This window comes from Pimephales promelas, chromosome 7 (genome assembly GCF_988280905.1).
Source record: "Pimephales promelas chromosome 7, fPimPro1.hap1.1, whole genome shotgun sequence".
In the NCBI taxonomy this organism is placed as follows: domain Eukaryota; kingdom Metazoa; phylum Chordata; class Actinopteri; order Cypriniformes; family Leuciscidae; genus Pimephales; species Pimephales promelas.
In genome coordinates, this window is record NC_142775.1 from 10,928,682 (window position 1) to 10,955,048 (window position 26,367).

Genomic DNA, 26,367 nt, shown 5'->3' on the forward strand with positions numbered 1-26,367 from the left:
TGGTCGGTGGCAATGCCCCGGTCATGAGAGCGGAGGTTGCCACCCTGCTGGCGAAGGGTGCAATCGAGGCTGTCCCTCCAGCCGAGATGAGGTCAGGGTTTTACAGCCCCTACTTCATTGTCCCCAAGAAAACTGGTGGGTTACGACCGATTCTGGACCTGCGCGTTTTGAACTGCACCCTTCACCGTCTGCCGTTCAAAATGCTCACGGCCAATCGCATTTTCGAATGTGTTCGGTCCCACGATTGGTTTGCAGCGATAGACCTGAAGGACGCTTACTTTCATGTCTCCATTTTACCTCGACACAGACGGTGTCTGGAGGGGCAGGCATATCAGTACACGGTTCTCCCATTCGGGCTGTTTCTGTCTCCTCGCGTCTTTACGAAGATTGTTGAGGCAGCCCTTGTTCCCCTTCGCGAACAAGGGGTTTCGCGTCCTGAATTATCTCGACGACTGGCTAATCTTAGCTCACTCTCAAAAGATCAGGTCTGCGAACACAGAGACCTCATGGTCCGGTACCTAGCCCGTCTGGGCCTTCGGGTCAACTGGGAGAAGAGCAAACTTTGCCCCGTGCAGAGGATCTATTTTCTCGGTATGGAGATCGACTCGGTCGCCATGTCCGCGCAGCTTACGAGCGAGCACGCACACCCACTGCTGACTTGTCTTCGACAGTTCGAGGGCAAGAGTGCGGTTCCACTGAAACTTTTTCAGAGGCTCCTGGGGCATGTGGCATCCGCAGCCGCGGCAACGCCATTTGGATTGCTTCATATGAGACCGCTTCAGTTGTGGCTTCGCGATCGACTCCCGAGGTGGGCATGGCATCACAGTACACTCAGAGTTCCAGTGACTCCGACCTGCCGTCAGAGCTTCACCCCATGGAGGAACCTCAGCTTTCTATGGGCCGGAGTTCCCCTAGAGCGAGTTTCCAGGCATGTTGTTGTCTCCACAGATGCCACGGGTTGGGGCGCCATGTGCAATGGGCATGCAGCCGCGGGCTCCTGGACAGGACCCCAGCGCCTCATGCATGTCAATTGCCTCGAGTTGCTGGCAGTACGCCTTGCCCTGCACCGCTTCCATGCGTTGCTCAGGGGTCAACACGTACTAGTCCGTTCAGACAATACCGCGACAGTAGCGTACATCAACCGTCAGGGTGGTCTACGCTCTCGCCGGATGTCGCAACTCGCACACCACCTCCTCTTATGGAGTCAGAAGCACCTGAGGTCCCTTTGTGATATCCACATTCCAGGAGAGCGGAACTTTGCAGCCGACGAGCTGTCTCGGTCAGTGGTTAAAGTGGGATTTGTCAGGTGGGGGAACCCTCAAATTTTGTGTAGGTGCAACAGAGAAAAATGACTCACCGTGGGACAACATATTGATTATCGTGGTATAGCAATACTTTTTGGGTGTTGCTGTGGCACCAAGTAGCCTGTCACTTATTTACTTGATATTTTAATGGTTATATTTTGGCACTGGGACAAAAAGTGGGGTTTGGGACCAAATTATGTGCAATTTAAGACTTTTGAAGGCCAAAAAAAAGGATAATAGCTTTAAAACCATGTTAGTGGGTATTTGATTATTTTGTCAATAGCACCTGCTCTCTCCTCATCTACGCTTTCTTTTTCTCAGTATCCTTATCCTGCCCCATTTCTTCCGCCTCCTAAACTCCTAAACCCCCTGAACTTTGACTGATAGTCTTTCATTTTCGTCTGTGTCAGTGAAGTAAATAGGCTTAAGTGATAATTATATGTTTTATGAATCATTATCTTAAACAAGTTAATTTACTCAAGGCCACCAGGTCAGTATTGCCACCTTCTACAAGCTTTGGAATTTAAAAAGTAATTTTAAAAAATGCAAATTATAGGCTACGTTTAACGCAGTGGTGGAATTGGCAGACGTTCCCTCATCATGCGCTGTGCAAACGCGTCAAAGCATTCTCAGGTATAAATATGCAGCATTAAATGCACGCAGGTGATTTTTGAATATTAATGAATGAATATTAATGTCGATATACAATGGTTTGTTAAAACTAATCCTGCTATTAATGTCTTTGTAAGACCTATAACAGTGGCTATAGGGAAAACAAATGTCAGGTGAAACATTTCGGACCTAAAACTAACTTTACCGCGCTCAACCACCGCGAGTGCATTTCAAGCATTTGTAAAGCCTTGTGTAAGTTATATACTCGACGCGTCCGCACAAGCGCGAGGCTCCGCGCGCACCTCTCCAAACAGACGAGGCGTTTATACTTTACCTAGTTTATACTTTATGCGTATGTACTTTATACAGTATATACTTTATATAGTTTATACTTTGTTTATCGCTCGCGTTCAACGGGTAGGAAGGGAAGTTGGTCCATATCTGGAGAAGCAAGATTCATTGAGATTAATTAATCTATTTATTAATTAATTTATCTGAGGTGCCGGAACGCAGTTCCGGACCGTTCCGGCCCACTTTAACCCCTGGTCTCGGTTCCATCCAGTCTCTGGCGAATGGCGACTCCATCCCCATTCGGTACAGCTGATATGATATATGTTAAGTTCACGACAGGGGTTCAGACTTCACAGGGCACTGGAAGACAGCTGTGAAGGTGGTGTGATTACACGGGGGACCCCCATTCTCCGTCATCCGACGTAACTCGCAGTGACTACGAAAGGGAACGTCTCGGTTACGTATGTAACCCTTGTTCCCTGAGTAGGGAACAGAGACGTTACGTCTCCCTGCCACTTCCGCTGTACCGCTGGGTAGATGCCTGAGTTCAGTCTTGGCTCCTCAGCGAAGACATACTGCGGTCGCGTCCGCTTCCTCCTTTTATACTCACGAGGTGAGACGGGGATACGCTATATAAATTCTGCAGACCCATGGCATTTCGGCTCATTTTTAATACTCGAAGAGGATTGGCTTTCTAGATGAAACCCCCCATTCTCCGTCATCCGACCTAATGTCTCCATTCCCTACTCAGGGAACGAGAGTTACATTCCTTTCAGGAATTGTCCATTTTAGTGAAATAGGCTATTTGGACAATGGCTCTCTAGACTACAACAGATGAACAAATTGTCTTATCTTATGAACAAATAAATGTGGGAATAGTCAACATTTTTATTTATTTATTTATTGCTTTAAAAAAACCCACCAATATTAAAAGTGTTGCACATTTTATTCTCACATTTATTCAAAAAAGAAGCTACAACAGGATAATTTATGTAGTGTCAAAAATAACCTTTTTAAAAACTGACTATTAGGAAATTGTGTTTCTTTAAAAATTCTATCCAACTATCAAAACACTTTAATTTTCAAATCATTAAATAACATTTTAGTTATTTAAACAACAATATTTTGAGAAATCTTTCAAATATAGTACTTAGTCCTTGACTAAAAATGATTTGAAAGTAAAGAAAGAACTAAAGAGGACAACAAACTTTCACATAACCATGTTTGGAAATAAAAAAAAAAATCTCATTAGATTTAGGTGTTCAAAAATCCTAAATTCGGCTTTCAAAGCATAAAGCATGTACCAGCTCAGGATGAACCGAAGAATGTAAACATCCACAACCACAAAAAAAAAAAAAAAAAAAAAAAAAAATGTTAAAGGTGCCATCTGCCATAACAAATGAAATCATACTCCATATTCCATACCAGATGGGGGCAGTATACCTCCAGAAAGTGAGTTTTGCCGCGGCCGCACTCGCGTGCACTCTCACGTCTTCAAACAACACGAGCGATTGCTGTTTTGCTCTCTCTCCCTAGTGCATATTAATCAAATCATTTGACACGATAGTAAAAGGTTGGAAGACCGCAGTTTGACGTGAAGCATTTGGAGATTTTTAGAGATTAGAGACTCAATGAACAACATCTCAACACTAAATTATAAAGGCCGTCTCATAGACGCCTGTATAAAATATAAGCCGGTGCATTTCGACTATATGGGAAAATAAAAGCCCAGGCTATTTGCGAGTGCGCGGCGCCGGAGGTGAGGCGTTTATTAGTGTGAGCGCGCTGGGGCGGGCACGTAACTTACATTTGCAGCCTGACTCATATGAGTATTCAATGTGAATTCAAAGCCGTGTGTTACTCGTGTATTTCAGTTCGGATGGTGGTGTATGTTGCCCTCTCAATACCGCCCCCCATGGCCCAAACTGGTATTACGACACCTGCCGGGCCTGGGCTAGTAATTTAGCATGCTAATTCAGGTTAATATCTCGGCAGCACTATAACTTATCATTTTTTTAATGACATCATCGACCTTATTTCTTCTCATTCTTTTGATGCGTGTAGCTCATTTTTTTTGATATTTTAACTTCAACAGATGGCACCTTTAAGGCTGTTCAAAGTGGATGAGCATTCCATTGATATGACCCAGATCTGAGCCAACATTGCCAGCATTTACAACAAAACTTAGCTTCACCTCAACTTAACTTAGAAAAAGAAATAAAACTATCCCTTTTTTCCAACAAAACCCCATTCACTGAGCTCAAATAGCAAAAAAAGCAATGTTTATAATTCAACCCTCTACATTCCTTACATGGATCAGTTGTTATTCACCGCTGAGCTCAGAGCCATACTCCAAACACTCATGTCCTTTCTGTCAGACCTCTCCACATAAAAAGGCCAACATTCTTACCAGTAAAGAGAGGAGATTTCCAAAGCACCAGCCAGTGTCTTCTGCCAAATACGAACCAAATGAGGAAGCAGTGGAGAGCGCTTTTAGACGAAGGCAAAAAGATGGGTGAAAAGCAGAGCGGGGCGACTTATTCGCTTTCACACAAGCTGGGATACTAAGGAGGAAGTTCCAGCAGTGCTTAATAGTTTTCAGCTGTGGGCCAGATGGGGTTATTTGAAGTACTAAAGTAAGAGGGGCGGCGGGTTTGCAAGAAAAACGAGGTGTCTCATGAGTGTGAGAGAACTTCTTGAAAGAAAGGACACAGGAAGAATGAAAGACGGAATTAAGTAGTGCTGTGTAGGGGGAACATTTTTCAGATTTATATCTCTGGAATACTTAATTCCGATTGGTCAATAAAAGCATTGTACTATCAAATATTTCTGTATAATGATAACTACACTGTACATTTGTATCTGTATATCCCCCATTTGTTTTCCTTTTCAACATTAGGATAAACAATTGGCACCATCTTGCAACTCAAAATGAAACTGTAACACTGCAGTAACTGACCAACACGCTTAAAAAAAAAAAAAAAAAAAATTCACAGCGAACCTTTCAGAACCTTTCAGTGAACACTTCCACTTTTTCTTAATATGAATAATATTTCAATAATCTAAACTCCACTATAAAAGAAGCATTTATATAATCGAAAGGTTCCATAGATGTTAAAAGTTCTTTATGGAACCACTGATGAGTGAAGGCTGCCAGATGTGTTTAAAAATAATAATAAATATTATTAATAAGAATATTATTATTATTATTATTATTATTGGTAATACTTTATCATAAGTTTCCATTTGTTAACATTGGTAAATGTTAATGTTATTTCATATAAGCCATTTAATTCTATAACAAATGTATTGCTCATTCTTAGTTCTTTTTAAGTACATTTTTTAAGTTACAATAAGGTTCCATTAGTTAATGTTAGATACAGTATATGAAGTATCTTACTGCTTTTGGTCAGTGTTAAGCAAGGCATCGGTAATTCACATTTGGACATTAACTCACTGAAAACTTGCTGAACAGATGAAACAAAAATGTTTTCCATCACAGAAAAAAACCCAAACACATCAACCAAAAACTTTCTGGTTCATACTTCAGCCAACAGAACAACAAGAGCAACCACTGCAAGACAGTGGACCTTGGCAGCTAACGGTGTTATGCTCACTGAAATCTGACACCTATGCCTTATTCAACACATCATCACAACACGACCAAGACACTGGGCATGAAAATGCACACACATACATACATATATACATACATACATACATACAAATATATATATATATATATATATATACATACATACATACATACATATATATATATATATATATATATATATATATATATATACATACAATATATATATATATATATATATATATATATATATATATATATATATATATGGCGAAAAGTACAGCCATTCTGGTGTTCTGCTGGCCATTCAAGTCTTGGCATCAGCAGTTCTGAGAATTTTTAAAAGATTCTTTTCCTTTATTAGGCTAAAATTTGTTTTCCTTTCCATCATCTCGGCCCCCTCCGCCTTGTGTGGACAGATGTGGGGAGGGGAAAGTAATGCTTTTAAGACTTTGGCATTTTCCATTTCGTGAGTTAAAAGTACTTATTCTGTGGTTTGGACCATATGCTTTAAGAAGTGCAGAAGTTGTCATAATCTTACATGCACCTGGCTGACATTAGTGAGAAATGTTAACAAATTAAATGTTTTTCTTGTAACATTTACAGATGAGCCAGAAAAGAAACTATAAGCAGCATCAACAATGTGTCCCAACAACTAATAATGAATGCAGAACTACAAAAATGTAATACAAAATAATCAACTGTTCATTTTAAAAAATTAATTTCAAACAAGATAACCAATGACTCATTTGTGCTACCATTCAAAAAATGTCCACAGAAGTGTGGGTTCCAGAACGACTGTGTGCAATAATGCAATAAAGGGATTCAATTAATTTTCCATTCAATCGATCAATTCAAAAACACAGATTCAGGGATGAAACAAGTGAATGTCTTTATAAGAGAGTCAGTGAATATTTCACTCATCAGATTAATTCAAAATCACTTGGCGTGTCTAAAAAAACACATACTCTCTGAGTAGGTCCTACATTTGAATTACATTTCTATATAGTGTGAATATGGTTAGTATGAATGAAATTTGGACTTACTACATCCACCATATTGTTACTGTCACATGATCTGCCAGTGTCAATTGCTTTGCTTCACTGCCAAATTCATAATAGTCAAGGGCAGTCAACTTTATCATATAGCGTGTATGCATTATACAAATTGTTTCAGAGCAGATTTGCAGTGATAGACAAGAAAATATCAATTCAATGATGCAAAAAGAATTCAATAATGCTGTGAAACAGCTCTAAAAAGACAATAGTATTCGGTATTATTCACTTTAAGTCAGTTCAGTGTTGATCTATTTCTGTATAAAAGTACATCAATTAGAAAATTAGAGCAATTCTAATATAAAGCAGTTCTGAAGAAAACAGTGATGTCATGATCCAGCTAAATTGAGTTATGATCCAGCTAAATTGAGATCCAATAAAGTGCAGTCAAATAAGTAATATTGCTGACTAATAAAACACAGAGAAAATGGTTAAAAATCTGAAAATATACTTCCCAACTTCTAACCCTAAACCTAAATGTGAAACTGGAGAGATTTGTGTAGATACATTGGCTCAGCGACTTACAGAAGATGAAAATAAATGTGGGTTAAAAAGTGTGGGTCAAATGTGGATCAAATGTGGGTTATGAGATCTTGGCTGGGAGAAAGAGGACCACAATCTTCTTAAGGTTGGAAGCTAAGCTAAGATAAAAGTATTTGCAATTCTATTTTTGCTTTACCCCAGTCTTCCTTTTCTAGGAATGTACTTGTATCTATCTGATCATGGCACAAAAAAAAGTATTCAAAACACAGCTCTGTTCCAAAATTCCAAGTGAGCTCCCAATGTGGGGAACATTTTCAGGAATCATTGACAAGCTTTTAACTTGTTTTTGAAGGGGCACCAGTGGTAGTCTTGGCTCACTTGGTTCCAACTTGTCTGCTTCTTTTTAAAGGCAAAATAATTTGAAATCAATAGTGAGTTCAATCTCCCCTGCACTTTTAGCTGCCGAAAGCATTTCAAATCAGTCACTTGAAGTTAAAGTGTTTTTCTTCATTAATTAGGATAATTTTTGATAAGCCATAATTACAGAAGAACTCAAACATTATCATCAACTAATAGCACAACTCCAAGGTCAAGCAACAGATCAGTTTTCAATAGGTCAGCTGGTGACATTTTCTGATTCAAGAGCCAGAGGAAACCTTTATTTATTTAGTTATTTTTAATAAAGACCTGGGGTCTCATTTATAAAACTGTGCGTAGGATCCTTACTAAAAGTGTACGTGAGCCCGAAAGCCAAAAATGGCGTTCGCCAAAAAATATTCAGATTTATAAAACCTTGCGTCCGTCCGAACCTGCGGTGAATTCCCTTTATAAATCCCAGTCAGCGGAAGAGTGCGCGCACATGCGTCTCCTCCCCGAAATAACCATATATGGAGCTTACAATGCCTAGTTTAAATATGCATATCCTCATCTGCATATCATTTGCATGTTATTATTTATCCAAGTGAGACCATGTTAACGTACAAGACGTTAGGAAAATATGAAATACAGATGTGCCGTGTCACAAATTATTTATTTTTTTTAGTAGCCTATATCCTTGCCTTGTTTTTGAATGAATAAATCAAATAGTGTCAAATACATTTCAGAGAAAGATTTTCTCAATCTTTTCCACTGGCCAAATAGTATTTTTATTGAATTTATATTTTTTAATGGAAACAGACACATGGTTGTGGATTATTTGGAACTATTTTCTCAGACAATCTGCTATTATCATGATTAGCAATTATCTCTAGATAAAACATTAAAACACTGCATGCCAGAGGGAAAATGTTCAAAAGCATTGCATCCACAACAAATATATATTTCTATTTATTGATTTTTTTTTTACTTCTCAGTAATGATTTCATGTAGTTTAAGTGTTTAACTTCATTAACGAGAATGGCATATTTAATCTAAATGTTTATCAGAAGTAAAACATAGTTTAAATCATTACTTCATTTATTTAAACTGTTATTGAGAACGTGCACTGTATTTATTAGCCTACTCATGAAGATTTAAGGTTCATCTGCCGTTAGATTATGCGTCAGTTTCACTAAACGGCCCAACGCGTGTGCTGGTACGGACACTTAAGAAGAGAAGAAGAGAGCACTTCAGTGAGCAAAGATGTTTTACAATCTTCAATAATTTGATTGATTTAGGGTTCACCAGTAGCCTGACTTCGTCATACTCATATTCTAGAGAGAATATGAGTCTGAGACTCCTCCATTGGGCTTTGATTATGAGGCGTGTCATAACCGAACCAGGAAAAAAAAACAAAAAACTTTGCATTCAATTGGATAGTCGGTAGACCTACAACCAATCAGAGCAACGCAGTAAGACAACTACTTTGCATAGTGCAGTTTTCAAATACAGAACGTAGCCTAACTTTATTTATTTTAGAAGTTAAATAACGAGTGTTGCTTCTTTTACTTACTTCTCCATGAGTGCCACCAATGGAGAAACCACAACGACCACAGGCTTTTCATTACGTCCCATCTTCTTAACGACCGTCAGAGCCAGCTGATAAGTTACACTTTTCCCGAATCATGTAGGAAGGACGCCAAAAATAACTTTCCGATCGACAAATGCCTTGATTGCAGTTCTCCGTTTGTCTATTAAAATGAATGCGCTGTCGATTTATTTTACAAAAGATGCAACAGCGGAATCTATACATCTCAATTCTCCAGCTGCAGTCATCTTTGACGAGCGCTCTTTGATAACGTGATGATTACCAGGGGCGGCTCGCCCATAGAGGGCGCTGGGGCGCCGCCCTCCCTCCGACCTGTCTGTCTGTTTTTTTAATATATATTATAATTTATCATTTTGAAAAATAATCTGTGTTAATTATATGCTAATAATGGTTTTACTTTGAAAAGTGTTTTGAACTCACCAGAATGATATTTGCATTCACTTTCGTTACTTTTATCATGTTGGTGTAGTAGTATAGCCAATAGGCTGTCTTCTCAGGGCGCCAGTTTGCTCAGCCCCACAGTGCTGGAATTTAAGCCAATGGTTCCCCGGTTGCTATGCAAAAAAGTTTATATTTCGCCAATCAGCGTCGTCAAATTTTATGGTTTGGGGGCGCTGAAAATATCGCCCACAGTATCAGATTAGGGGAGTGCACCGTGCACGCGCACCACGGGACATTTTTTTACCTCAGATGAGAGCAGTGTAGCAGCCCGATTGAATAAAGAAAAGTCGCTCTCTCACTGATGTTGTCTGTTTATTGTCCGTAACACCTTCACAACACCTTCACAACACCTTCACAACACCGTAAGAGCTAGAACAGATAAATTAACATTATTGGAGTTTGAAAATAATTCACATACACGAAACAAAACAGTAAAATATAGCAATAAATCACTAAATGATTACTAGCATTAATATAAATGCCATAAATTGCTCAAAAATTAAACTAACATATATGAAACATTCATAAGGACAAGATATGCTATGTAGCATTGATTATACAAGTGCATAAATATACATGAACTATACCTTGTACTCCTTTCCAACCAGGTGCTAAAAACAAACAAAAAAATACTACAAAATAAAAAATAAACAGCGACTAGATGCCTAAATTCACTTTTAGATGACCTTAACACACTATTATTCAGATGTGTGAATCCGTGACCGCATGGTTCCGTGTCTCCGTCTGTCTGCAATCTCCGTATATGCGGGCTTCCTGCGCGCGAGCGATCTGTTCGCATTTCCGGCAAGCCGCCTTTCAAAATAAAGGTCTCTATAGGTTAAATAACTAAAAGTTACAAAGCAAACCTCCAAATATATAATAAACTAATAAACAAATTAAGAATATAACATATATATTAAGATAATATTAAGAAATATTGAATTACGATAATGTCAGAATGATATATCAATGCCCAAAACTAAAGAATAACTGAGGGTTATTTATACTCCCACCAAATCATTAGTGACTATGTATCTTAAACTTTAATCACAAATGATTTCTAAAGATAATTACCCATGTTTAAGGCTAGATGTAAAGGGAAAACTGAAACGTTTCACTATGAACTGCCTAAATCAAAGGATATGTCAGGAAGTTCAGGATGCCTCCAGCAGCAGGACCAGCTTCTGTACTGGGCGATCAACTATTGAAGGTTTGTTCAGACGTTTACCATCCTTCCCCAGTTTTCTGTCTCCAAACCGTATCTTGGCTCTTCTCACCAAGCCATCCTTGTCAACCACTGTCTCAATAACTTTTGCCAAGCGCCACTCATTCCTGGGCAGATCGTCTGCCTTCTCCAAGACTATATCTCCAACTTGCATGTTCCTTCTTGGTGAAAGCCAGCGTTGCCTTGTTGCAATGTTAGACACATACTCCTTCTGCCAACGGCCCCAAAATTGCTCTGCCAAGTATTGAACATGGCGCCATCTTTTGCGAGCATATACATCTTCTCTCACAAACTTTCCAGGGGGCGGTAGAGCTTGGGTAGTCTTCAAAGTGAGCAGGTGATTTGGGGTAAGGGGCTCAGGACTCTTAGGATCATTCAGATTGTCTACTGTGAGCGGTCGGCTATTTACAATCGCCATAGCCTCGTAGAAGAAGGTCCGCAGGGAAGAATCATCAAGCCTTCCAGAAGATAAGGACAGAGTGGAATTAAGGACACTTCTCACAGTTCTAATCTGTCTCTCCCAAACTCCTCCTGTGTGACTTGAGTGGGGTGCGTTGAAGACAAAGTCACACTGCTTTCCTGCTAAGTATGTTACGAGACGATTTGTGTCAATCTCTGTCATGGCCTTAGCAAACTCATTCTTGGCTCCAATGAAATTACTGCCTTGGTCGCACCTTATTAAACGAACTGCTCCTCTAATAGCGATGAAACAGCGCAGTCCGTTGATAAAGGCGTCCGTGGACATGTCATCCAACATCTCAATATGGATGCCTCTGCAACAGAAACAGGTAAAGAGAAGTCCATACCTCTTGTACGATTTACGGCTTTGTTTGATAATGAAAGGACCAAAAACATCCATTCCACAGTAAGTGAAAGGAGGGGATGGATCTAAACGCTCTGAGGGCAGGTTGGCCATTTTTTGCTCTTCTGTGGGCCTGCGAAGCTTGCGACATCCCACACACCGTCGTACAAAGGAGGCTACCGCCCTATTTACTCCTGTTATCCAATATCCTCTTGATCTGATCTCATTTATAGTCAATCCCTTTCCTTGATGTTCAGTTTTCTCATGACAATCGGTGATCAGAAGTTTTGTAAGATGGTGTTCCTTTGGAAGAATGACAGGATATTTAATGGAGTAAGGTACAGAAGAATTACAAAGCCTCCCTCCCACCTTGAGCAATCCGTCATGGTCGACAAAGGCATCTAGATTGTATAACCTGTTGTTGCGTGAGAGTTGCTTGCCCTTACAGAGTAAGGCTATCTCTTCTGCATACGTCTGACTTTGTAAGTCCTTGATGATGATGGACTTAGCATCCTCTCGTTCTGCCACTGTACTGTGGTCACTTGACTTGTCCTTCCTGACTCTACGAAGCAGACGCGCAACTGCTTGAATGACCTTGGACCATGAAGACAACCTTGTGAGACGGTTGGATAAGCAGGAATTTTGTACCGTTTGCGTGTTCAGTGACTGAGCCTTCTTGACCTCTGGGTCACCAATTGGAAGTTGTGTGTTAACATCCACAGGGGGAGCTATTTGCCTTTTCCACAAGACATTCAGTCCTCTGAACCAGCTGGAAGCGACAAGATCATCAACACTCATACCTCGTGATGCATAGTCGGCTGGATTTTCATCTGAGGGAATGTATCGCCACTGTTGAGGACTTGTACTGTGATGAATTCTCTGAACTCGATTTGCGACGAACGTGTGGAAGCGGCGAGCTTCGTTGTTTATATAGCCTAACACCACTTGAGAGTCAGTCCAGAAATATGCCTCTGCATCTGCAAGGTTCATTTCTTCCTTCAACATATCGTTCACTGCCACTGACACTACCGCAGCAGTCAACTCTAACCGAGGGATTGTCGTGACCTTAAGTGGTGCTACTCTAGATTTTGCCATGAGCAAAGAACAATGAACATCACCTTGTTCGTTCTCAAGCCTAAGGTATGAGCACTGGCCATATCCTTTTGTGCTGGCGTCTGAGAAGTGATGGATTTCTCTCTTTGTGATTCTCTGAAATCCAGCAGGCACAATACAACGAGGCACCTCAATCTTCTCTAAGTTTGCAAGATCTGCCTTCCAATGCTCCCACCTTGGCCGCAAACTATCAGGTAATGGATCATCCCAGCCCATGCCATTTACGCACATTTCTTGCAGAATGGCCTTCCCTTTAAGCAAGAATGGCGCAAGAAACCCTAGGGGGTCGAACAATGAGGCCACTACGGACAGTATGCCTCTACGAGTCGCTGGTTGGTCCTTTAGGTTGACACGAAATCTGAAGTTGTCATCTTCCAGATGCCAATAAATGCCTAAAGCTCTTTCCAAAGGCTGGTCAGTGAGGGACAGATCGACAGCTGTAACATCCACAGCACATTCAGAAGGTGGTATACTCTCCAAAACTGCCTTGTTGTTGGACACAAACTTATGCAATCTCAAACCTCCTAGTGCGCAAACCTGGCGAGCTTCTCGCGCAGACTGGATGGCCTTCTCTGCACATTCAACACTGGAGACGCCATCATCCATGTAGAAATCTCGCATTATAAATTGTGAACCCAGGGGGTACAGATGTTCACCTTCTCTTGCAAGATGTTTCAGTCCGTAGTTAGCGCATCCAGGAGACGACGAGGCACCAAAAAGATGTACTCTCATGCGGAACGTTTGAGGCTGAGAGTCCAAATCTCCATTTCTCCACCATAGAAATCGTAAGTAATCTCGATCTGCCTTGTCAACGTGGAACTGGTGAAACATCCTCTCAATATCACACGTCAATGCCACTGGATACTGCCTGAACCGCAAAAGAATGCCAGTAAGGCTGTTCATTAGGTCGGGGCCTGGTAGTAGATGGTCGTTCAAACTGGACCCCTTGTACCGGGCAGAGCAGTCGAAGACTACGCGCAATTTCCCTGGCTTCTTCGAGTGATAGACCCCGTGATGAGGGATGTACCATTTTTCACCTTTCTTTCCTTCATCCATGATTCTTTCTGCGTCACCATTCTCGATCACATCTTCCATGAACTTTACATAATGATCTCTGTACTCTTGGTCCTTAATTAATCTCCGCTTGAGATGTTGAAGTCTCATGACAGCAAGAACCTCATTATCTGGAAGATAAGGTCTTTTCTTGAATGGAAGGGGCATTTCCAAATGTCCATCCTCGTTCGTTTTGATGTTTTCTTCCAGTTTATTCAAGAACACAATGTCCTCTTGAGACACCACTTTTGTGTTTTCTTTAGTATCCCTGAAATCTGACTCCAGAACCTTGATGACATCAGCTGGTGTTACAGAAGGAATCTCCTTAATAGATACTCTATGACACATACTAACACCGCTTTGCGACTCATGTGTCAAGGAAGGGCCCACGATGCTCCATCCGAGATCCGTGCGAACACCATATGGCTCATTGTCTGCTCCAAGAATCACTTCTCTGGGTGCTAAAGCTCTGGGACAGTTATATCCTAATAATAGACCAACCTCACAGTCTTGAAGCAGGGGAATCCTGTCTGCCAGAGGAGCAAGATGTTTCCAACACCTGGCAGTCTCACTGGTGGGGATGTGAGCGCGATCCACAGGGATACATTCCTTAGTGTATGCAGGGGGGAGGTCTAGAATTACTGTAGAATTGAAACCTCTGACTCGAAGACCAGAAACTCTTTCACTTGATATCAACGAATCTCTTCCAACCATGGTGGTGAGCCTTAGTGTCACTGGGCATGAGTCAACCTTTAGACTTTGACTTACTGCATATTCGACGAAGACAGTGTCGCTTTGTGTGTCTAACAGAGCATAGACGAGTCTCTCTGAGGTGGGGTCATTTTGTGAGGACAACCACACTGGCACGATCATTGAGGTGTTAGCAGATGCACATCCAGATTCTACACTTAAAGACGTCGTCACTACCCTTTCATCCGTGTTCTCTGGGCTTTGAGCAGGGGAAAACTTCACCCTCCTAGTGAAGCTGTCATCATGTAGGCAGGTAGGATGTCTTCCCTTGCAGATAACACAGTTATGTCTGGAACGACAGTCTCTGGCACTGTGACTGAGCTTCAAACATCCGTAGCACAGCTTACTATCTTTTACGAACTGTCTCCGTTCTTCAAGAGACCTTGCAGAGAATTTAGAGCAATCATGAATTTGATGTTCACTGCTTCGACAGAACAGACATGGTTTAAATACCTTACCAGTGTGCTTCGGATCCTCATTTTGTGTGATTATCTTTGTGTGGAAGACATTGGCTTTGTTCTTACCAACCTTGAGGTTCTGTTTATCCTTATTAGCTTCAGAAGCGTGAAGAGCATAGAAGGAAGTGACTGGGTTGCAAGCTACCTCGGCCTCAAGCGACATGAATTTAGCAAAATCATGGAAAGGTGGGAACTCTTGAGTCTCATTTAGTGTTTGCGTAGCTTGTCGGTTCCAGCGGGCAGCCGCCCAATCAGGAAGTTTACTGACGAGTTTTCTATTTTCCTCACAGTCATTCAGTATTTCCAGTCCCTTAACATGAGGCATAGCGTCTTTACATGCATTCAGGAAATCTGAGAAATTTCTGAGTCCTTCAGCATCCTTGGGCTGGATTCTGGGCCAGCATGCAAGTTTCTCACGGAATGCTCTTTGTACGATGAACGGCTGTCCATAGCGATCTTGAAGTCTTTTCCATGCATCCTTGTAGGCTTCCTCATCATTTCTGTAAAACATGCCTTCAAGAGTTTTCCGAGCGGAACCAGTGACATACTTCTTCAAGTAGTATAACTTATCTGCTGAGGAGATGTGTCTTTTGTCGATGAGTGATTGAAATGAAGCCTTCCATTCAATAAAGTGAATGGGGTCACCACTGAATACTGTAGGCTCTGGCATAGGAAGTCTGTTCAGCGTTATACTGTCTTGAACAGCCTGTGCAAGGTAAGACACATCCACATTGGTAGTTGGCGATGATGCTTTTGCATTGAGTGTTGGCTCAATGGAGGATGAATACACTTGTGTGGGAATGCTCACAGGTTGCTGCAGCACGTCATTCTGATCATCAGACGAAACTTCCCCCTTGTCATACACCTTTAGTCTGGCTCTAGCTGCTCTTACCTCCTTTACCGCTAGTAATCTTTCATACTCACTCTTTTGAGCATCAAGTTCTCTTTTTTGCCTTTCTTCTAGAAGTTGTATTCTTTCCCTTTGTTCCTTTTCCTCCATTATTGCTGCATACTCTGCTTCCTTTGCTGCAAGCTCTGCTTCTGCCTCTATTCGTTTAGCCATCAGTATTGAATTTAGTGAAGGTTGACTTATGGGTGTGCTTGACTTGGAGCTGATACGCGAGACTGTAGAACCGTAGACGGAGCGAGCATAATCTCGATCAAGCAATTCACGAAGACGCTCCTTTTTTCTTTCAACATCCAGATCTCCATCAACACCCGAGATTCTCTCATATGCAATCTTTACTATGTCCTTCGTCACAGCATCACAAGCATCGATTCGTCTTCTTGTATCAGTGGGAGGAGTAACACAACTACGAACTCTCATGTATGCGTTCATCACATTGTCTCGTTCATTTTCCAACGTGTCTATAAGTGTTGCTAGCTGACTCTCAGAAATATCGGTTTTCAGCTGCTCTCTTGCCTTTCGAGCCTCAGCCTTCCATTGCTCATATGAGTGCATGAGCCTTTTCTCTGCCTTTTGTGACTCCTCTCTTTTATACGCAACCATCTTTTCTGTAGGAATTCGTTTACGACGAGAGCGACGTACTTCATCTGTCTTTACACCATCAGAATGATCTTCTATCTCATCGTCTGTATCACTGCTTTGCGAAGGTTTTGATGCATCCATTTCTTTCACAGGAGTGCATGACTTAGATGCCTTGTCTGTCATCATTTACATCAGCAAATGGAATAAATAGGAAAAGCTCTTACTGTAGCAGCCCGATTGAATAAAGAAAAGTCGCTCTCTCACTGATGTTGTCTGTTTATTGTCCGTAACACCTTCACAACACCTTCACAACACCTTCACAACACCGTAAGAGCTAGAACAGATAAATTAACATTATTGGAGTTTGAAAATAATTCACATACACGAAACAAAACAGTAAAATATAGCAATAAATCACTAAATGATTACTAGCATTAATATAAATGCCATAAATTGCTCAAAAATTAAACTAACATATATGAAACATTCATAAGGACAAGATATGCTATGTAGCATTGATTATACAAGTGCATAAATATACATGAACTATACCTTGTACTCCTTTCCAACCAGGTGCTAAAAACAAACAAAAAAATACTACAAAATAAAAAATAAACAGCGACTAGATGCCTAAATTCACTTTTAGATGACCTTAACACACTATTATTCAGATGTGTGAATCCGTGACCGCATGGTTCCGTGTCTCCGTCTGTCTGCAATCTCCGTATATGCGGGCTTCCTGCGCGCGAGCGATCTGTTCGCATTTCCGGCAAGCCGCCTTTCAAAATAAAGGTCTCTATAGGTTAAATAACTAAAAGTTACAAAGCAAACCTCCAAATATATAATAAACTAATAAACAAATTAAGAATATAACATATATATTAAGATAATATTAAGAAATATTGAATTACGATAATGTCAGAATGATATATCAATGCCCAAAACTAAAGAATAACTGAGGGTTATTTATAAGCAGAATGGCAGCGCCAGTGACGTCGAGTGGAAATAATGTAAAGTTAGTCGTGGGAATTGACCTGTCTGTCTCTGTCACTCACACACAGATAAACACTGTTTCACACACGTTTGATATTAAAATAGTTATAGGAATATTAATACCTGTGTGTTTGCTTTGTTTTTTGATGTTTTTAAGTTCTGAGCTAGATTACTGTTTCATACTAGTTAAAATCAACTTTCTTCTCATACTTGGGTGTTACCCTCAAGAATGTTGTCCCATCCTCTCTTTCAGAGCCTTTTCTCTCTCTCTTTCTCTAGTATCAACACATTGTTATCCATTATCCAATTGTCAATTTGTCAAAAATATGTAGTCTACAGCTGGGGATTGATTAAACTAGATTGTTGTATTACCTATTATTTTTTGTATTACCTATATTATAATTTATCAATATTAAGCGTTTGCACTTTTTCTGTCAGCACACAGAGCATAATAAACATGCAACTTGTTCATTATCATTAACTGTCAAACTGTTATTATTATTATTGTATTATTTGACCATTGGTATTGACTGGTTTAAGTTATTTTATTGGTATAGGTAAGGGCATGGCCTAAGGCCTAAAATGCACCAGAATGCAGGAAATCACATCTACTAAATTCCAAATTTTCTGGGGGGGGGACCCCCAGACCCCCCGGTTATTCAGCCCCCCCTCCAATATTTTTCACCAGCCGCCACTGATGATTACGTCTCTGCAGATCATCTGTCCATCATCGTATAAAGCCCGCCCTGGCAATTTGATTGGCCCGATCATTTTTTGACTGATCATAATTACTCCTCAATGGATCGAGTCCAGACCGAACTTCCCGACCCAAAAATGTTGTGGGCGGAGTTCGAGCTGGCATCCAGGCTAGTTCACCAGGGTTTATTAAAAAGAGCTTAAAAGGCCACAGTCTACTAATGTCTCTTAATATGTTTTTATAAATTACTCATCACACTGCTTCACACAAAAACAGCACTAAAAGGGACAAAAGAACAATGAATAGATAATTTAAGAATTTCAGAGGCATTTTGCTAAAGAAAGTTGTGTGCTTTATCATTAGAGAGTATTTAATTTATAGACTAATATCAAATGGCAAATGAGTAGCTCCAGTCTCACAAGTGCAGGGTCCAAAATTGACATTTTGCCACAAGTACTAGTGAATTGGAAAAGGCTACTTCACAGACATGAAACATGTTTACTTTTAAACGTATCTGATTATGTAATCCGTAAAAGTACGTTTTTCTCTAAAGGTGTGTCCCATGTACTGCAGAGATGGTGAGTCAGCATCGTCAACTTCAACTTTGCAGCCGACACAGACTCAGAAAACACTAGTTTATTAATAAATAATTGTCTCCTTGCTATTTTTTCCAACACATTCATAATCACATTCAAAGCCAGTGCTTTATGGCAAGCTTTATGCATACACTTAAGTTAATATAAGTACGACTACTATAGTCGACTAGAAAAATCTGTAGTTGGGGGGATGTACTGAAAAGTAAAATATTTCTTCGCAGCTATGAAACTGAGTTGCATTATTTCTTGATTGTTTTGTCATTGCATATAAGTGAAAACAACTGAGTTGATTGCTTATCTTGTAGTATCATGTTCAAGCTAGAAAAAAAGTACATTGGTGGAGTTCAGAACTCAATTTAAACCATTCATAGATTGAACTATCTTGTGAATGTCCAATTTTTACTTGGCACTTTAAAATGCCCTAATTTAGAAAAAACACATGACACTTCAGATTCAAATCCACATTCTCAATGTTAGAGGAGCTACACTAGAGTGGTTTTTATCTTTACAGTATTAGTGCAAGGGCCAGGGGCGGATTGGCCATCGGGAATACCGGGAGCAATCCTCAATGACCGGTCCATTTCAGGCCGAAGACGGGCCGGTGGTCAAAGAGGCCGAAGACGGGCCGGTGGTCAAAGAGTTTTTTTTTTTTTTTTTCATTTATTTTTTTATTTTTTTAATGATACACGACCACAACCGGCCGCTCAGTTGCAGTGGAACACTGTGTGTGTGTGTGTGTGTGTGTGTGTGTATTTTTCAGACAGGGCCAGGCCAATACTTTCGTTTTTCCTGACATCCGATTGGCTCAAACTAGGCGCTGATCAAATGAGTTTACTTTTGGTCATGTTTGGCAGGTTTGTGTGAATGCAACAGAGACGGACGGTAAAAATGACAAAAAGAAGAGAAAGAAATGGGTGGGCCGAAAACATAAGAATTAAAAAGAAAAAAATGTTGGCACAAGAGGCAGCTAAATGCGCCAAATTAACAAACCTTTTCCGTACTGAAAACTGAAAAGGGTGCTGTGGCAGCCAGAGGTGCAGATGAGGAAGGACCCAGCAGCATGGACAGGACAGGTGCACGATTAGTGATATATTAGTGATTTATTATAAGTCAAGTCAAATATATTTATATAGCGCTTTTCACAATACAGATTGTATCAAAGCTGCTTCAGAGTATCAATCAAGACAACATCACAGTGTTTGTTTATTCATGAAAAAAGACAATCAAGATTGGTAGAGCTGATCAATGGTATGCTGGGTCATTTAATTTGAATTTGAATATACACTGAAATTGTTTATATTTGCATTTAAATACAGGCATTTATTACATGGCTTGGTAGAATTAGCCTTTCGCCAAACCCCGCCCCCCTTAGTTACTGTTGCTACCTCCGTCAAACAAATGGTCAAACACGGGCAGCGCGACAGATTGCCATGACGGCAAAGGGTATTCCCGTTCGTGTCAGTGACCTTTTTTGGAGCAATACCTCCGCGATATCAAGCAAGATCGAAGCAAAAGGGGTTACGGTATGCTGTGGAGGGATTAATTCCAAATATAAAATTAAGAAATGAATGAGACACGACTGCTATTGATGCTAATGCTTACCAGTCTCAAGCAAATCAGAAAAACCCCATGACCATGCTAAGTTACCTCAAATGCAACCAGCACAGCCTTGAAGATTTTATAAACTGGCTCAGTGGCTAATTGTTTGTAGTTCGAAATATATAACTTGCGCTGCATATTTATTCATTTTGCCTCCGATACAGGAGTACACGTTCGCTTTAACGAGCAGGTTGTTCATTACCACAGCAACCGATTGCGTGTCATGCTCATGCTGAATGCGATTTTCGTGTTTAAAAAGTAACTAACGTTATGCATAAGAGACGGAAAGAGGCAGAGAACCATACGTTATTTAAGGTTATTTCTATTCGTTACGATATTGATATATGAACTGATGTTGTCATGTAAGCTTCATGCTTTCCCCGTTGCGAACGTCCTCTAAACTGTAGTCTACGGTGCTGCACTGCTAACTTAGCTGACTGCTGCTCATTTTCCCAGAGAATATCATGGTATGTTAACAACAACCCTTCAGAAAATGTAAGTCCTTTGTGGATCCTCTTGATCTGCTTTCTCCGTGCTTCTTTGACTAATCTCAGTCTCACGCACGCTGCACGCGAGACGAGTTAACCATGTTCGACACATTTAACTGGAATTGGGGCGTCCACACTGTTTAATACATCTTAGGCACCGCTCGCGTTGTGTTTTGGGCTTTGGAAAGGGAAAAAACACAACTTCTCCAGACAATCTCTCGGGGTGTCCGATTTACAAACGCCGTGGGTGCACCGCTTACTGTTTGACGGAAGAGCTCACACAGTAACGGTTGCTATAATGTGTGATTGGACAATGGCCATTTTGTGGGAGGGGCCGGCAAAAGGTCAATTCCAATGTAGAATGCGGTCGGTTTCTTGATAACAGACGCTGCTAAGTGTAACCAGAGACTGGTATAGACCTTATTCGCAAATACCGGAAGTAGCGAACCGCGGCTATATGTGTGACATGACATCTGTCCTGCTGCTCCTAGCAGCGCGCAGATTTGAGTTGAGCGGGAGCTTCATCTCGTCGGTATCAAGAGAAGATAAGCGTGATTCGTGTGTGGACCCACATCAAAATTAAATAATAGCATTAAGTAAAGATCTGTCCTTATTGCCAGCCGTAACCTATACGGATATTTATAACTATCTCAATCATACAGTATCCGTATAACGTACAAACTACAATTTACCTCAACAAGACAACATGAACGACACTCGTATCATTCGTGGAGGTGGAAAAACAGGTGCTTTGTGACATGCAAGATTTGTTTATTAAAATGTTAGTGCAAAAGAAAAGGCATGAGAGTCGACTCATGACGATCGTTTTTTTTTTGTGTCAATTTTAAGTTTTCATTAAAAATGTTTGTGATTTTAATATAAGTACATGTTTACATATTTGATCACTTGCTTGAGCAACTTAATAAATAGAAGTAATGCATGGATTAATTGGCTACGTTGTTGAAATAATGCGTATTTGATAAAATAAAAATAGTGAGAACCGAGGTGTTTGTGGTACAGCCGCGGATCAGTTATGCTCTGCAAACGCAGGATATTTAAAGCACTTGCATCCTGCTTCTGTACAGTATACGCACCGCACACGGATTGCACACGGATTATGTGTGAAACCTGTGGTAAAATGATGGGAACAGACTTTTCTTTGGGGAGTTGGCTGAAAATTTAGCCTATTTATCCTAGCTAGCCTCCCCTGCGCTGTCTCAACCCTGTCTCCTTCCCTTCACGTTTTCTGACAGTCGGTAACTTATCGCATAAAAACTAACTCTGATGTTCTTATTGCTGTTGTTAGAACAGCCGTGTATTACACAACACCATCACGCTGTTTTTTTGTTAAAAAAAAAACAAAAAACAGTGATATCATGGATAATCCCGACGCTACCACACTTGTCCATTGACAGACTGAAAGTTTTCCGTGGTTTCTATGTCAACAATATGACTGCCACAAACAGTGATGATGTAGATCGAATAACATCTATAGTATAACCAGAGAATGTCTAATTGAAGAGAATTGGCACTGGCTGGTTACTTCCGGGTTCTGGACTGGCTGCAGTAACACGTCTCTGTCCATGCGGGGGCGCTCGTGGTCGAGTGCAGAATGAATGGGAGTCAATGGGGTTTCACCCCCATAAATCCACTTTTCTCAGGATGTAATTTTTTGTCAAGTAATTTGAAAGTTGCATTCAAAAGGGAGGGCTAAGATAATACACTCAGCTGAAAATTGCATTTTTAAGTTCACTTATCTGTTCTAAAAATCCGTTCAGAAATGTGATGACATCACACAATAGCAGAATGCTAGCGTGTTCCGGCCAACAACAGCCTAAGCTGTAAGAAATCAAAAGGACATAAGTACTCGTTCATTCGACTTTTGGCCTATAATCTATATTGAACTTGCGGAATCAACAATAAAATCTATGTTAATTTAACGACAAGCAGGTGAAAGAGACACTTTTAGCCGTTTAGCCCCATAGACTCCCATTCATTCTGCTCTCGCCCGCGATCACCTCCAGTGGAATTCTAATGGAACTGCAACCAGGATGATACACAACGGGGCTAATAGGAAGTGCCAAGGCTCTCCGTTAGACGGGCTCTGGTATAACACATGTTGCAATGATAAACAGAGCTTTGCCATGGACGCAGTTCAGAGAGGGAATTGACTATTTTCTTTAGCAGAAGCAATACAGTCATTTTTAAATCAATAAACTGCTTTTTTAAATTAATATTTTCTTACATTATTGATTTATTTGGTAGGTAGCCATCATGTAATAAGCAGGATAATGTATAGCGAATACAAACGCTTCAAAAACTAACAACCGCATCGCTATACATTATCACTTACATATATTATATTTTTATAGATATATTATATACTAAATGTACACATGGCATACTGTGACTTATGTGTTCGAGATTAGGTTTTGCTGACCTGGTTGTGTTTAGTGCAGTGGGGACTTGCTTATACAACCTGAAGAGGCAGGTGTCATCCTAAAATGTCTTAAATGTCTTCTGTGTAATCTGATTCTCTTTATACAATAAAAACACTATTAGAATTAAAATAACTGCAAAAAAAAAATAAAAAAATCCTGCTCGTGCACCAAGGTCACTCGCAAAAAAGTTCCGGGCCTCTACATCTTAAAGTTCCGGGCTGAATTTTAGTCCCAGTACGTCCCTGGCAAGGGTCATTTGGACCATTTTTACCCACATCCCCAGGTCATTCCACCTAAATCAACAAAGCATGGCCTTCTGAAGTAACCACATGATGATCTTTTAAAGCTAATCCCTTAGCAGTACTGAGGCAGAACATATGCTTACAACCACAAGAGGATCTTGAACAGGAAATGTGGGATTCGGCCTCAATGATACAATTTGGTACACTAGTACACTGATGATATACTGGGAAAATTGACCCATCTGTCCATTCCGACTATAGATAGCAGGAAATGAAGTCTATGTATGCATGTACTGTTTATGTATATATATTTTTATGCATGTATGTATTTAACAGCATTTATTTGAAATAATAGATTTTTTTGTAAATATCTTTACTGTCACTTTTTATTTTAATGCATCATTTGTATTTTTCAAAAACTTTTAACTGGGGTGGAGCTATACAGTATATACAGTGGGGCCAAAAGTATTTAGTCAGCCACTGATTGTGCAAGTTCTCCAACTTAGAATGATTGACAGAGGTCAAACATTTCCTGTAAGTCTTCACCAGGTTTGCACACACTGTAGCTGGTATTTTGGCCCATTCCTCCAAGCAGATCTCCTCTAGAGCAGTGATGTTTCGGGGCAGTTGCTGGGCACCACAGACTTTCTCCACAAATTTTCTATGGGTTTGAGGTAGAGGTCTTCACAGTGCACCCGAGACCCGTCGGCCTTGGACCCGACCCGGGACCCGTACGGGTTCGGGTCTATATTTTAAATGAGCAGCCGGGTCCGGGTCGGGTCCGAATCTATTACTTCGGGTCCCGGGTCTGTTTAACATTGTGTGTAATACCAACGCATTCTCATCCTTTAGCGTCATATAGGACGCGCTGTATAACAAAACGGCAAAATACTACTCACATGGCACCCGTTATCGTTAATATAACACGCGCTGAGAACGGGCTGGTAATACACGTGCGATTGGAGTGCAATCTCAAGCGCGTGTCATGTTTCTATGGCAACCAGAGCAGAGCTTCCGCCAAACCGCGCTTTGCATTTTCTCCAATGTTTATAATAATATAAATGAACCGTCTTGTTTAATCTTAAAGTTTTGGTGGTCAGATTCAGACTCAATGAAGAGCAGAGAGCACAGATATGATCAAGCTGAACAAGCAATCGTTAGTATAGTTCAAAAGGGCAAACAGTTAAAGTTATTATGCGAGTTAACTCGAGTCAGAATGTGCATGTGTGCAAGGCTGCATTTTTCATCCATCACCGTGACATCAAGTGGACTTTTAAAGCTGAAATAATGAGTGGATTAAGCTTGGAAAAACGAGAGAAATAACATGGATAGAACTTTCTTGTCGGTGGATTGTAATGCATCACAGTCAGTCAGATAACGCCAGGAAGTGAGACGACGACTACTAAAATTAGGTAAGACAAAAAGTTTTATTTTTCGCAACTCGTGTGAAATAATATGTGACAATCGGGTCCAGTCGGGTTTGTGTCTTCCTGCCGGGTTCGGGTCCAGTTTTCAAATAATAGACGGGTCCAGGTCGGGTCCGGGCAGTACATTTATGACATTTCTCGGGTCTGCACGGGTCCGGGTCCAACTTTTGAAATGAACGACGGGTCCAGGTCGGTTCGGTGTAGCACATTACGGGTCTCTTCCGGGTCGGGCATGAATTTTTGGACCCGTGAAGACCTCTAGTTTGAGGTCTGGAGATTGGCTCCGCCACTCCAGGACCTTGAAATGTTTTTTACGGAGCCAATTCTTCGTTGCCCAGGTGGTGTGTTTGGGATCATTGTCATCTTCAAGGCTCTCACTGATGGAAAGGTTTTGGCTTAAAATCTCACGATACATCGCCCCGTTCATCCTTCCCTCAACATGGATCAGTTGTCCTGTCCCCTTTGCAGAAAAACAGCCCGAAAGCATGATGTTTCCTCCCCCATACTTCACAGTAGGTATGGTGTCCTTGGGATGCAACTCTGCATTCTTCTTCCTCCAAACACGACGAGTTGAGTTTTTACCAAAAACCTATTTTGGTTTCATCTGACCACATGATATTCTCCCAATCCTCTTCTGAATAATCCATATGCTCTCTGGCAAACTTCAGATGGGCCTGGACATGTACTGGCTTAAACAGGGGGACATGCCTGGCACTGCAGGATTTGAGTGCCTCTCAGTGTAGTGTGTTACTTATGGTAGCCTTTGTTACTTTGGTCCCAGATCTCTGCAGGTCATTCATCAGGTCCGTGTAGTTCTGGGATTTTTGCTCACCGTTCTCATGATCATTTTGACTCCACGCAATGAGATCTTGCGTGGAGCCCCAGATCGAGGGAGATTATCAGTGGTCTTGTATGTCTTCCATTTTCTTACAATTGCTCCCACAGTTGTTTTTTTTTTCACACCAAGCTGCTTGCATATTGTAGGTTCTCTCTTCCCAGCCTGGTGCAGGTCTACAATTTTCTTCCTGGTGTCCTTCAACAGCTCTTTGGTCTTGGCCATGGTTGAGTTTGGAGTGTGACTTTTGAGGCTGTGAACAAATGTCTTTTATACTTGTAACAGGTTCAAAGAGGTGCCAATAATACAGGTAACGAGTGGAGGAGAGAAGAGGTTCTTAAAGAAGTAGTTACAGGTCTGTGAGAGCCAGAAATCTTGCTGGTTTGTGGGTGACCAAATACTTATTTTCCAC

At 40.8% G+C, this 26,367-nt stretch overlaps 2 protein-coding genes across 5 annotated transcripts in view; both read right to left on the reverse strand.

Moving 5' to 3' along the window:
* The window catches only part of gulp1a (GULP PTB domain containing engulfment adaptor 1a), a 103,658-nt gene that overhangs the window by 28,561 nt on the left and 48,730 nt on the right, over positions 1-26,367 (reverse strand). Inside the window, exon 1 of one of the 4 annotated variants that reach the window (XM_039647146.2) lies at positions 4,618-4,900. The exons of 1 other annotated variant lie outside the window; for it this stretch is intronic. The gene's annotated coding sequence lies outside the window, so the exon portion shown is untranslated. Of the gene's footprint in view, positions 1-4,518; positions 4,541-4,617; positions 4,901-26,367 lie in introns of those variants that run through there. 2 more of the 4 variants (XM_089133048.1, XM_089133047.1) reach the window with 2 other exon arrangements.
* LOC120463041 (uncharacterized) lies at positions 10,009-17,580 on the reverse strand. The gene is made up of 3 exons (XM_089133044.1): positions 17,190-17,580; positions 10,335-16,971; positions 10,009-10,116 (listed from the first exon to the last, which is right to left on the reverse strand). The coding sequence occupies exon 2, from the start codon at positions 16,821-16,823 to the stop codon at positions 10,902-10,904; it is 5,922 nt and encodes a 1,973-aa protein (XP_088989170.1). The 5' UTR covers positions 16,824-16,971; positions 17,190-17,580; the 3' UTR covers positions 10,009-10,116; positions 10,335-10,901.